This window comes from Protopterus annectens, chromosome 8.part0, assembly GCF_019279795.1.
Source record: "Protopterus annectens isolate FY-2018-M chromosome 8.part0, PAN1.0, whole genome shotgun sequence".
NCBI lineage: Eukaryota > Metazoa > Chordata > Ceratodontiformes > Protopteridae > Protopterus > Protopterus annectens.
Window position 1 is genome coordinate 902,603,173 of NC_056741.1, and position 15,353 is coordinate 902,618,525.

General features: G+C 38.3%; 1 protein-coding gene across 1 annotated transcript in view; it reads left to right on the forward strand.

Moving 5' to 3' along the window:
* The window catches only part of KMT2B (lysine methyltransferase 2B), a gene marked incomplete in the record, with an annotated part of 4,527,268 nt that overhangs the window by 3,156,544 nt on the left and 1,355,371 nt on the right, over positions 1–15,353 (forward strand). The window contains 1 exon segment of the mRNA XM_044079325.1: positions 808–843. Within this exon segment, the coding sequence (XP_043935260.1) occupies positions 808–843 (36 nt within the window).

Below are 15,353 nucleotides of genomic sequence, written 5' to 3' on the forward strand. Positions count from 1 at the left end.
CAGCATAAGGAAATATGTGGGTGTGGGTAGCAGTATGCGTGAGAGACCTAGTGTGGGTATTCCTGACAACCTCATCTGTATGTGAAATTTTTGCCTCCAAGGAAGATGTGTATTTCTTGCATAGCATGTTATTTTCCTTAATGATTAACTGGTTGTCTGAAAATATGAGGCAATTGCTACATTGCCTTAAGATGCCCAAATATACCAAGCTGGCCACAGAGACATTTGGAAATTGCATATTCATGCTGCCTGGTTCTGTAACATGCATACTATCTTAGGAGGGATGTATAACGAGCATGTTGTGCATCATCCTGCCTCCACAGCAACTTAGTTAATTCCCTGTCATCCTGAAGACAACACTCCCATGTCCATCCCCAGCCTCCAGTGGAAATTAACCAAGAAGAACACCTATGTGCAAGCCCTTCCCCATGATGCATTATTTGATGAGTTTACATCATCTACTTTACATTCAGCAGGTTGCCATAGATGACATTTATCTGTGGATCAGCATGTTAGGCAGCATTTTACATGAGAGGAAAACTCTGGTGGTTTTGTCAGGAATATGTTGTCTTTACTGAACACGGATATCATGATGTCTGAACCAGTCTCAGAATGACAAATACTGACTTTCCCAATGAACCTGTTTGGGTGTGCATCTTGTTATATTTTTGAAGGCAGTGGGGATGTAGAAAAGCGCTCACCATCCATGACTGCTGCTGTTGGTATTCACCACCACCTTTGGACCATTTCAATCCTCTCTTCATTAATTTTCTATTTGCATGGTTTATCTAATTCAGGGTAACAAAGGAGCTGCACACTATCTCAGACCTAAGTGTGTGCAAGGTGGAGAAACCAATCCCAAACAAGGTGTCAGTCTACTGTAGAGCACACTCCAACTATGTATCAAGGCTCTCACACACACACACACACACACACACACACACACACACACACACACACACACACACACACACACACACACACACATCCTATACACTGTTCAGACAATCATCACTTCATTTTTGCAGTTAGGAAGAATCTGTGGCACTAAATGGACACAGACAGGACACACAAACTTGAAAACCAGCTCTGTGAGGCAGCAATGCTAATAGCTGCCCTACTGTGCCTCCCCTATGGAAGTAACAGTATATATTACATGTCTGCACATATGTATACAGTTATAGTATTGTAAATGTACTCCTTGTTATAGTTATTTATTTAATTTATTTACTTAACATTTGTTTACTGGGAAAGTCCGACTTGGAACAAAGCCAATTTTCAGCGGAGGCCCGGGGAGAAACACTCCAGATGCAAGTCTTTATAACATGGGAAGAAACCGGAGTACCTGGAGAAAACCCACATGAATGCAGGGAGGACATGCAGATTCCACACAGAAAGTGATCCACCTGAGAATCGAACCGGAGAACCTCTTACTGTGAGGCGACAATGCTATAGCTGCACCACTGCGCTGTTATACACCTCTAATTGCACTCACAGAATTTGCATTATAGATTTGCTTCCATTGTAATTGACTTTTAGCATCCACCATTACATGTAATTACATGTTTCCACACTGTGGAAAGTTTCACATATAATTCCCCTCCACAAAGGCGGACCCTCCACAGAACTAACCAATTACTGCCCCATAGCTATTCTCTCTCCACTCTCCAAAATACTAGAGAGATGCATACACTCTCAGGTCTCAGACTACCTCCTTACTAACAACCTCCTTTCCAGTACTCAGCATGGTTTCTGACCAAACCATAGCACCACCACTGCCTTACTCTCCTTTACTAACACTATCCTTCAGCATAAAAACAATGGCTATCTCTCCTCTGCTACTTTCCTAGACCTATCTAAAGCATTTGACATAGTCCCACACAAACAATTTATCTCTGTCCTCAATAACCTATCCTTCTCACAATCGGTCACCAACTGTTTTCAGAGTTACCTGTCTGACCGCCAACAATTCGTTGTATGGCAGAATTACATATCTCCCCAACTACCTGTCTCCATAGGGGATCCATCCTTGGACCCCTACTCTTCTCTGTTTACACCAATAATCTAGCCTCTGCCACCAAACATGACACACATACAATACGCGCAGATACTTCGACCATCATCTGCTCAGCCCAGTCCCTACCAAAACTGCAAAAAGTCACACAGGAAGCCTTTTCTTCTGTTGAAACATGGTTATCCGATGACCGATTAATACTCAACCCAAACAAAACTAAACTACTCATCTTCCAAACCACCAAACATACTCAAAACAACTCTCACTTTAACATCACGGCAAAAGACAACACCACTATATACCCAACTGAACACACCAAATTGCTAGGAGTGGAAATAGACAATAAACTAAAATTTGACATTCACATATCCATGACCATAAAAAAAGTCCACAAAAAACTAGGAGCGTTATACAGAAATAAGCAATTTCTCACCAAAGCAGCAAAGATTTCAATAGCAAATTCCCACCTTATCTCCACCCTACTTTATGCCTCCAATATATACCAACCTAAGGCAATGTGATCTAAACAAGCTAGAGACCTGCTACAACAAATCAAATTTCGCCACAGGTGCATCCTACCATAGTCACCACTGTCTCTCACTTGCTGAACTGGGCTGGCTTGAACTCCCTCACCTCCTTCAGTGGTATCAACTCTCACTCACCCACAAACTAGTAAACCATCCACTAAATGTCCCATCCCTCCAGAATCTACTCCAACCCTATCGCACCACCAGACCACTAAGATCCAGCAGCAAAAATCACTTGCAGATTACTAAAGCCAATAACTCTGCTGGTGAAGCACTATTCTGTTGCGCCATAGCCAAATTATGGAACTCACTCCCACCCACAATTACCTCCATACTATCATGCACCCACTTCAAAACTTTACTAAAAGTGCAACTAAAAACATGCTGGCTATGCCCTTGCAACTCCCACTCTAATATCATCCACCCCATCCAACCACTACCGTTCTTTCCACTCCACTAACTACCTTGATTGTAGCAAGCTCAGATGCTCATAAGTCAGTACTTATTATACAGCAGGAACTTCTTCTTGTAACATTTGTTAATGTCTGTTATGCACTTCATAGATAAAGATTCTAGTTGTCTACTGATGTACTATGTTCTTCATCTGTAAATATGTTGTAAGTAATTGCTATGTAAATTGTTAATCATTATGTATCCAATGTAAATACTGTCTGTTTATTTTAACTGTGGAGCTTTTCTCCCAGGGCCTCCGCTGAAAATGGACCTAAGTCCAGTCGGACACTCCCGGTCAACAAATTTAAATAAATAAATAAATAAATAATGTAGAAGGTCTGATTTTAAATATACAGTTACAGGCTTAAATTTTACATTCAGGGTATGTATTATAGATGTTCTTGTGTGCACTCCCTCACAGGAGCCACTATAGGCCCACATGTAAAACACTGAAACAACAGTTATAACAGGTACACTGGTTTAAAGACATTATCGAGAGTAGAGCATCTCCTGCTAGTGCAAAATCTGTGCCAGTTTTTACCTCGGCAGGCTCAGTGATGGCCAACTTTTTCATTGAGAAAAGCAGTGTAAAGTTCAGTCAAGAAGAAAAACAAAAATCTCATTTGCACTGGTCAAGTATTTGTTTCTGTTAAATGGTTTCATACTGGCTATCAGATCTGAAACTTTTGAAGAATTCTAATCCATAAATATCCTAGGAGAAGTAAAATAGTGTAAAACATATGCTGCAACATTGTGTGTTCACAGATGCATACAAGTGAGAGGAGGAAGCCAGTAGAAAAACAAAAAAGTTATGCTTTGTTGTAAAGCTATGGTTGCCATCAGAATTGGTATAAAGTTGGCACTGCTGTGTGTTGTGTGTGTGGAGAGTGGCAGATTCATCTAGCATCCTAAACCCCATACTTATGACAGAAGTTTGTGGATAAAATACGGCAAAGATAGAATAAAGTCAGAGAGTGTATAGACAACAAAAATGCAATAATTTACAGAAACATTTTAAAATGTTCCTCTGAGGATGTAAAGACAGTCAGGCATACTCCCATCACATGCAATGAATTTTGAGTGCTTTGTGCTACCTATATTCATGGGACCAGAGTATCCAGGACTATATCGGTATCAATATGTGCACATAGCTAATAGATGACCATAAGGAAAGTCAACCTGCATGAAATGCTGGCATAAATCACGTGCTAGATGTAGGTATCACAGTAACTGCCCATATGGTGCGTAGACACAATGTATATAGCACTGTGTGCATTGCACACCAGCTGACAGTTGATTTAGTGGAAACACTTCTGGTTGACATACTAAATGCCATGTGGAGCTGGTGAGGCCTTGATAGCAATGTGAGTGCAGTCACTGTCTACCACAACCTCAGAGAAATGAGTACATTGTCTAGATAGTAATGGTTCTCTCCTTTGCTCTCTGTGAAAACCAGATATGCTCCATCGACATGCTACAGCGTCACATTAAGAAATGGGTATAGGATTTGTAAGGCTGATGCCTTTGAAACTCTTAACTTCTCCCTAGTCAGATGCTGAAAGGTATCTGTAGTAAGGATGGTTAATGGTGCACTATGATAGGCATTTCACACATCCCACTTAATTCCATGTAAGGGTGTATATGTCTGCTAACTTCATGTAGTGTCTCCGTCACAGAGCAGCATCTGACAATATCTAGGAAATGGAGGTGATAGTATTTTACCCTCTGGAGAATCCTTCTGTGATACAGAGGGCAGTAGCATGAAACATTGCAGACACTGGCTCCAAATGTGACCATTAGCACATGCTGACCAGCTACTGTTGATGTAAATCCTAACATCTTAGTATGAGTAATAGTCCTCTACACCATCAAATCCTTGTGTTCAGACTAGCACATTACCGCAGTTAACTATGTTCATTTTTATATAGTTCTAAATCATGTTACTATGTTTGTTTTTTTAACTTTTTGTCCAGTGTTGCTGTTTTAAAAATCGAAAAACATGGGCATAACTACTTTCGTATGAATTGATGCAAACAATGAATTTTAACTTCTTTACACCACTATCGCAAAATACATAACTTACTGTTACATATAAAAAGTGGCCTGAAAGTAAGCTACCTTTTCCCTCATTAGCAATACAAAACATGTTAGACATCCCTTAGCAGAAATGTTTACAGATGCTACAGTGGTTGCAGTATGGATTTTCATAAACATAGCTGCTGGAACCAAAAGAAAAGATAGTTAAGTCACAAGTGTCCTAATGTCCTCATATTACAGTATTACTCAAAAATTCCATTTGTAATAAGCAGTTGAACTAATTTTCACTCACATGGCATCCCATTCAAATCTTACAAAATCCTAAAAATATATAAGGATCTATATTATCCAAACTACAGTAAATGTGTAATAATCTGTCATATTAAGGGTATTGAGATACTGGCAACCACTTATCTTTAAGCTTAAGGTGCTACTTTCATTCCCATGACATGTTAACCACACTAGAAAAAGGACAAAGCATGGAGATGCATTTCTTACAGATATACTACTCACATACAAATGTAAAGTAAGATGCCAAATATATCTCAAGGGCAAACAGCCAAGTGCTTTTATTGTATATACAATCAATGGGTAGTTGGTTTATTAATACTGCAATAACAAAACCATGGGTATGGTTAAATCAGTAATTTCACTTACTGATGAACACTATGTGCTAGTATTACACAAAGTGAAGTAACAAGGGCTCACACAAAGCTGCGGCAGCTGGTACATGCAGTTACTGAAGTAAAACAGCAAATTACTTCTTTCCTAAAGCAAATTACACGTCAGTACTTACATTTAAGCAATTGTTATTCACATGCCTTTGCTTATATTGACATGCATTTCTTATTGTCTGGAACACTGCTAAAATTTATAGCAATTTTTGAAAGACTAAAACCACCTACAGTTCCATTCTCTGTTATGCTTTACTCTGACTGAAAAAACAATTTACTACCAAGCTTGATCCCCTGTATGAAGAAATTCCCCAAAGGAAAATCTTAACATGGAATCTTTACTGTGAACATGGTCCTGTACTAGAATCTACAAGTATAAAACTAACCACAAACTGGATGAACAAGTGGAGAAACAAAACAGCAGCCCTCCAAAATCTGTACACAAAGAGCTTTAATCAATAAAACCAAATAAAAGATGAAACTTGAGAAAATGTTAAATGCTTTTGCTCCTTTATCTCATGAAACTTGTTCAGAACAATTACAAAACAGCACAACATGTTTAATTAATATGAAATTCAAACTATCACATGATTTAAAGCGACCACTAAAACACCTCCAGAAATTACAAAGTAAAATCCGCACAGTGCTCAGCCAGGTAAAATTCAGCAAATAACAGAAGAAATCAAGTCAGTTAGTTAGCAGCACCGCAAAACCCTTTTAATCCACAGAGATAAAATCCACAAATGTTTGCTGTGCTGCTAACTGACTGACTTGGTTTCTTCTGTTACCTCCAGAAATTAATTATGCATCGCAGTATTTCAGTCTTAAGATGGAATTAACTGAACAACATTCAGTAATTTGAACAACATTCAGTAATACCTGAAAAAATCATTGCATCAAACATAATTTGTCATTTCAACTCACTCTTCAAGAGATGCTCATCCAGAATGAACCCTCTGGGGTCCTTATTGACCTGTTCTAACACAACAAACAAATTTGTATGTAGCAAATTCATTAATGTCTGTACAGTGCATTCATATTTTTACACTTCCTAATGTCCAATAAGTGTTCATACATCAGTTCCTTTAATTTTCTAGAAGTTTTTCCAAAATAAAAAGCCAGACAAGAATTACATAATGCAACATATACCACATCTTTGGAATTACAAGTGTAACATCCCTTCACTGGATAACAATCATCTGTGATTTTAAAATGCTCAGTAACTAATATATATTGGCACATTGTAAACGACTGCCACATTTGAAAATACCCGTTTGCCAGACTGGCCCTGCTCTATTTATACCCACATTGTATTCCAAATATTTTTTAAAAGCTCTGTCCTTTTTATATATAATAAGATGTTTTTCACTGACTAAATTTAAAAGAGCAGTCTCCTTTAAACAAATTTCAATTTTATACATCTCACTAGTATCTAACTATCTAGTGAGTATGTCAAAATAAAAGCTTTCTGATTTGATATATATATATATATATATATATATATATATATATATATATATGGTACCGTCCTGAACCAATCTAGATGGACTTAGAATTGACTTACTATGATTAATAATGGGTACATAAAAGTCTGAAATTCTTTTTGCCAGAACATCATCCTTAATATCACTAAGGAAAGCCCACTGGGCCCACGGGGTTCAGAAAACCAAGTTAGCCTGCAGTCTGACTGCATGCTCACGTTTAAAAAGAACTTTAGATTGTACAAGGAAACATCCAATTTCCTTTAGCATTATTCAAAAGTAGGGAAAATAAAGTAAAGAGTATGGGCAATAAAATATTAACTGAACAGAATAATATTTCTCAACATTTTCTAGGTCCATGCAGTACTTCAGGCATGCATAGCTCCAACATCTCTGGATTCCCTAATGTTCGTTATAACTGGCTAAGATTTTAATTGATTGAGTACACTTTCTCTTTTTGCGGATGGCCAGTTTCGGTTTCTCCTATCGAATCACTGCCAATGCAGTTTATTTTTATACTCTATCAATAATTTAGTATTTTCAGATTTTCACTTTCCTGCACAGTTGTTTGTTTGTGGAGTTGATATATTTTAAATATCAGGGGTGTTAGACTGAGGTGCCCCTCACATACAGCACAGAGATTTCCCATTTGCAAAAAATATTTTTTGTCAATTTTATCTTTGAAGGTTCAATAGCTTTGCTTCATCAGGTAGTAACTTCAGCCTATGTTTACTTGACAAGGTGTAGTGAAACTCATTTATCTGCTGTAGCTTCTCTTTGCCTAAAGAGATGTTGGGAGCATGAGCTACTGAAGTCAGCACTGGCATATAGTATCAATTCACTTTTTTCCATTGGCAACAGACAGAAGCAAGACTAAGTTGTTGTTGTGTCTTTCGGCTTTTCACAGTTAGGGGTCGCCACAGCGGAACTCCGGTCCGCTAATGATTGGCAGTAGATTTTTACATGCCGAGTTGCCAACCCTGACACACAACCTTCAATGAAGGTACGCCCATTCACGCATGTCTCCCCACAGAAGATGCTCTAGCTGAGAATCAAACGGGACAACGTCTTACTGTGAGGCAACAATGCTACCGCAGCACCACCACCGCAGCTGCCCTTTAATTCAAGGAAAGAAGAACCTCAGAAATATGGACATCTGCTCTCCATTAAAGCTAGGAAAGAACTATGAAGGGCAGTTATTATTTCCCTGAATTGGGATCCTGGTGAGTCATTTAGTCTTTTTTTTTATGATCAACAGTCAACTTTATTATCATATATCCCAGTTATTCCACCTTTGTGTACAATCCTCAGGCTCGATGCATGTCATTATTCACTAGACTGCCTGTGCATTCTCGTTATCGCTTATTTTAACATTTAAAAACGATGTCCAATCATTTCTCCACACATCTGCAGTGCTTCTATTTCTTCTGGGATGACAGGATGGCTTCCTGCTCTGCAAATCCAATTTGCTGGCTATTCTGTTGTCTCATTTTACTGTTTCCTGCTCACAAACTTTGGCTGTCCAAAGACTTACAAGGACAGTACTTCCTGTCTTTGCATCAACACTCTGATGATGCAAAGTTGGATCTTTCTGCACTTCCTATACTAGTTGGCTGGATCTGTTTCCTGTCTTTTTTATAACTTAAGTAAATATGTTAATGTTGCACACAAGCTAAGTGCAGTATACCTGTTTATTAATGGAACAGGTTTTGCATTAGCATGCATTTTCGGGAAAAATTAACTATAAACTGTGAAACTCTAATACACAGCATTAGTGTCTGATTGTATAGGGACCGAGCTAGTAAAGATGTGCAGCAGGTAAGGGTGATAAAGGATAATGAGGGAAACATACTCACAAGCGAGGAGAGTGTGTTGAGCAGATGGAAAGAGTACTTTGAGGGGCTGATGAATGAAGAGAATGAGAGGGAGAGAAGGTTGGATGATGTGTGGATAGTGAATCATGAAGTGCAGTGGATTAGCAAGGAGGAAGTAAGGATAGCTATGAAGAGGATGAAGAATGGAAAGGCTGTTGGTCCAGATGACATACCTGTGGATGCATGGAGGTGTTTAGGTGAAATGGCAGTGGAGTTTTTAACTAGATTGTTTAATGAACTCTTGGAAAGTGAGAGGATGCCTGTGGAATGGAGAAAAAGTGTTTTGGTACCAATTTTTAAGAATAAGGGTGATGTGCAGAGCTGTAATAACTACAGAGGGATTAAATTGATCAGTCACAGCATGAAGTTATGGGAAAGAGTAGTGGAAGCTATGTTAAGAAGGGTGGTGATGATTAGTGATCAGCAGTATGGTTTCATGCCAGGAAAGAGTACTACAGATGCGATGTTTGCTCTGAGAGTGTTGATGGAGAAGTACAGAGAAGGTCAGAAGGAGTTGCATTGTGTCTTTGTGGAATTAGAGAAAGCATATGACAGGGTACCTAGAGAGGAGTTGTGGTATTGTATGAGGAAGTCGGGAGTGTCAGAGAAGTATATAAGAGTGGTACAGGATATGTACGAGGGTAGTGTGACAGTGGTGAGGTCTGCGGTGGGAGTGAAGGATGCATTTAAGGTGGAGGTGGGATGACATCAAGGATCAGCTCTGAGCTCTTTCTTATTTGCAATGGTGATGGACAGGTTAACAGACGAGATCAGACATGAGTCCCCATGGACTATGATGTTTGCAGATGACATTGTGATCTGTAGTGAGAGTAGGGAACAGGTGGAGGAGACCCTGGAGAGGTGGAGACGTGCTCTAGAGAGAAGAGGAATGAAGGCCAGCAGGACTAAGACAAAATATATGTGTGTGAATGAGAGGGAGGCTAGAGGAATGGTGAGGATGCAGGGAGTAGAGGTGGCAAAGGTGGATGAGTTTAAATACTTGGGACCAACAGTTCAGAGTAATGGTGAGTGTGGAAGAGAGGTGAAGAAGAGAGTACAGGCAGGATGGAGTGGGTGGAGAAGAGTGTCAGGAGTGATTTGTGACAGACGAGTACCAGTAAGAGTGAAAGGGAAGGTCTACAAGAGGGTAGTGAGACCAGCTATGTTATATGGGTTGGAGACAGTGGCATTGACAAAAAGGCAGGAGTCAGAGCTTGACGTGACAGAGTTGAAGATGTTAAGATTTGCACTGAGTGTGATGAGGATGGACAGGATTAAGAATAAGTATATTATAGGGTCAGCCCAGGTTGGATGGTTTGGAGACAAAGCCAGAGAGGCAAGATTACATTGGTTTGGACATGTGCTGAGGAGGGATGCAGAGTATATTGGGAAAAAGATGCTAAGGATGAAGCTGCCAGGTAACAGGAAAAGCGGAAGGCCTAAGATAAGGTTTAAGGATGTGGTGAGAGAAGACATGCAGGTAGTTGTTGTGAAAGAGCAAGATGCAGAGGACAGGAAGAAATGGAAACAGTTGATCCACTGTGGCGACCCCTAATAGGAGCAGCCGAAAGAAGAAGTGTCTGACTGTAGTCTTCAGTGATTTACTAGAAAATTTAAAGTTTTAGGAGAGACGGACATGGTAAAATATTACACAAAATTTGGGGGGGGGGGATTCTGCAAAAAATTATGGACAGATGAATGTAAGATTTTAGTTACATTAGGCAAAATTAGAGACAATTAAGGATTATGGACTTTGTGCTGCACATGATGTGCTTGTGTGACAGTGAAACATAAGCAGCCTTCCCATTCATTTTCACATCAAAGGAAAACAGAACACATGGGGGTTTGAATACCACATTAACCAAAAACATGTGACTAACATTAAACTTGAACATTAGACAAAAAATAAAAGTAAAATTACCCCAGTCTGAAAGTCATCTGCCTGTACACCCTTCCTCCTCTTGCTGACAATGTAATGGACTCTGCTAACCCCAATGTTATGGCAGCATGTCAGGAAGGAAGTAGGACAGAGCATGATATGGCTATGTAGGGCATTGTTTGGAAGAGATTTTCCTTATAAAGCAAAGAAAAGTGAGGTTGCAAACTTAAATAACAGAAAGACAGCCAAGACAAGCAATTACTGATGGAATGCATTTTGAAAACAGAAAGACTATTTTGATTTTGCCAGCTTGCATATGATCTTTAAGGTTATGAACAAGGTATCTTACATTTGACTAATTGCCATTCATAGCCTTAACTTATGTCCAGTATACTTACAAACAGGTTAGTTATCCTGGGTGAGAGCAAGAGCCATTGTTGATCATCCATCCATCCATCTTAACTGTTCACCTAACTGCTGCTCCTACCAAATCTCCCTCCTTTAGATTTGTTATGCAGTATCATCACTTCTGCCCTTTGTGTTGATTTATGTCTTACGGCCTATTTCTGTTCATATGTTGTAAGCCATGTTCATGGCTTTGTTGCTGTCTCTGACCTCCTTAAACTTTGTACATTCCCTGATTTCTAGTTCATTATTATTTTATTTATTTTATTTATTAACATTTGTTTGCCAGGATAGTCCGACTGGACAACAAGTGTCCATTTTCAGCGGAGTCCTGGGGAGAAAAACTCCATAAGTTTACAGAGAGAAGAAAAATTTACAAAAGAGACATTACAGAGTAGTAGCATACAGATGGTAGACTTTACAGCTGTTAGTATACAATAAGAGGATATTCCCTCTTTTGGTTAAAAATACAAGTGTACAGAATATACACTGAGAGTAGATAAGAACCTGGTAGAGCATTGTAAGATATTTGACAATTGAATAAGACTATATAAATGTTTAAGTTTTCCATATATACATTCAAGCAAATATACATGCAAGAGTATACATACATATACATGCATACACATACATACACACATACATAAACACACACACACACACTATATATATATATATATATATATATATATATATATATATATATATATATATATATATATATATATACACACACACACACACATATATATATATATATATATATATATATATATATATATATATATATATATATATATATGTATATATATATATATATATATATATATATATATATATATATATATATACACACACACACACACATGCATGCATACATATATATATATATATATATATACACACACACACACACACACACACACACACACACACACACACACACACACACACACACACACACACACACACACATATACACTCATATATAGGTTATTGCTCACACATGGATAGGTATAGTTAGATGGTGTTGTTTGTGTTGTCCAGGACAGATGGGCTGTAGAAATAGTAAGTGGATGAGGCTTCAGGGGGTCAATTACAGGTGCATAGATGGTTGGTGAAGAGGTATGTTTTAAGCAGGCTTTTGAAGGGAGGGTATGGAGTTTTGTAGTCTGAGGTCAGGGGAAAGGTTATTCCATATTTTTGCTGTTTCATGGGCAAATAGTGATTCCCCGGAGTTGTTTTTGCATGTGATGGTTTCAATTAAGGCTTTGTTGGAGGACCGAAGTTGTCTATTTGAATTGTAGAAGTTCAGCATGCCAGTCAGGTCAGGGTTATTGTTTCACAATTTTTTTTATCTTTGCCTTGTGAGAAGCTCCATCCCCATTTTATGTCTGAAGATAATTTTCACACTTAATGCATTTCTATTAACTACATGCAGTATATATAATTCAGTGTATTGGTGGAGTGCCCCCTCTCATTTCTCTGGTTATTGCCCTCATCCTTTCCCTTCTTAAGTTCTCCATATTAGTGTCCATTTCTGCCACCGTGATTTAAATTTGTTTTTTTGTTTAGTTGTTTTATACAACCTCTTCTCCTCTTTCATTAGCCTTTTTACCAATTCCTTCACTTCATATTGGGTTTATCTGTTTTTTCCACCTCCTAGTTATGCCTTTCTTTGCCACCAGCATTATGATCCACATCAAGTTTACTGTTTCTTTTTTCGACCATTCCTCAACAATGTTGGCTCACAGTAGGAGTTGTTCTTTTTGCAAACTTCCCCTGTCCAAATTATTTCTCAGATTAGTTAGATCTTTATTGAAATCTGCTAATCGTCCATCTTCACTAAAAATATGTTACTGAATTCTCATCCAGTTCTCATTGCACCTCCAGCACATGGCTGGTATCCCCTGGTAAATTCTGCTTTACTTTGCTGGAGTGAAGAAATATTTATGTAAACACTTCCACACAAATATGTGGAATTTCCTCACCTTTATGGCTTTCCTAGGCATAGAACAGATTTTTATCTACCTATCTACAGGGTTCCCCTGTGTTTGACTGAACGTACATTCGACAAATGTAGGGGACATGATTTTATGTCAATGGTGAAGATGGCCAAATGCTGGACATGTCAAAGGTGCGGATGGCAGAACGGTGGATATGTTGAATGTATCAATCTCAATACAAGTAAGTGGGGTGGGGGGTGAGAGCGCTGTGTGTGTGTGTGTGTGTGTGTGTGTGTGTGTGTGTGTGTGTGTGTGTGTGTGTGTGTATATGTGTGTGTGTATATGTGTGTGTGTGTTAGGGTTAGGGTGAATGAAGGATGGGCGTTGGGTGTTTGTGAGCGAGTCTGTGTATTTTAGGGTAAGGGTAAGGGTTAGGTTAGGGGATAGTAGTGTTGTTTGTATATGTTTATGAATGTTTGTGTGCCTCAGTCTGTCTTGTGTAGTGACAGATTTTGGGAACTTGTCAGTGGAATATCATATACATATCAAACCTACTGCTATGTTAATGGAACGAGTTCTTAGAAAAAAAAACAGTACCTCTCACAAGTAAAACTGAGAAAGAACTGAAGGGAAATAAAAGAATAGAAGCCATTAAGAAGCAATTACAGACAACAAATGGGTAAATACTATAATTAGTGTTATAAAGAAAAAAAAGATCTGCATAATTTGTATTCATCCATAAGATCGGAACAAAGTGCATGAGCACTGCACTTTAGTTTCAGTTGTGAAAAAGGTATCAGCTATGCCAAATGCTAACTTTTTCAATACCATATGCAAACTAGAGATTTAAGCAGATAAAGCTATATGAAACTAGTGCCAAACTGTGCATTTTAGCATATCAAGAATGTGCAGATTCCATAACAGAGTTATTCCAGAGAGTTACTACACATCTACATGAATGCTTAAAAAAGTGAACTTATAAGGTATAAGTAAGCATAAATGGTACTCTAAGCATAATTGATGATCTCTTACTCGGAGAGTCCACACACATAACAGCATAACACAATACTGATACAGCTGTGACATAAATTAAGACAGCATAATATCAAGTTAAGTAACATCAAATATAGAATAAAAGGGACAAATCTGAAATATATGGATCATATCCAATTGCCAGAAGATCTGAAAATGGATACAGAAAAGGTTCAAGCAACAGTGCAAATTCCAAGGCCCAAAGTTAAGCAAGCACTGTAGAGATTGGTATAAATGGTACAGTATCTATGAAAATGGCACAGAACATTTTTGAGATACGAACAACTATATGAAAGCTGTTAGAGCAATAAGCATCCTTGAAATGAAGCCATGAACAGAAGAGGTTTTAAGTGTCAATAAAGTGAAGTATTTAGGATTACGGATTAAAAATTATTCCAGTGTGGCAACTAATAACATGTGGGAAGAGACTAAACAAAAAATAATACAAAAACTGAGAAACTGGGAAGCTCTGTTATATGGATACAGGTAGTAAGATACAAGCACTTAAAATGTTTTTAGTGCCTTTAATTTTATACACAGGTCAGGCATATCTTTATCAACCAGAGGAGAAGTTGTGGATAGCAATTAGTAAAGAGCTGAATGATTGTATCTGAGAAAGGAAGATGACAAGATTCAAGACATTGATTATTTCAATAGAACCAGACAGATTCGGATTACCCGATTTGAAGGGGTATTTCAGAGCCACACAATTAAGGCTCATATACACAGCACAAGCAGAAAACTATAATTCAAAGTGGAAAGTGATGATGATGATGATGAAATGGGGCAGGGGCTTAAGAAGCAAGGAGAGATTGGAATTTTGGATGCAGACCTTTAAGGAGAATGATGATAATCATACAGAATTTTATATACATAAAGTAGCAGAAAGTATTTTAAGAACTAAGCCAATGCTGGAATGGAGACAGGAGATTCTGCTGATAGGGATGACTGCAATAATTAAGGATACAGCCAATAGGCAAGAGGGGGCAAGAATTTATTGGTGAAAACTAGCAAAGGAACCAAGGCATTGG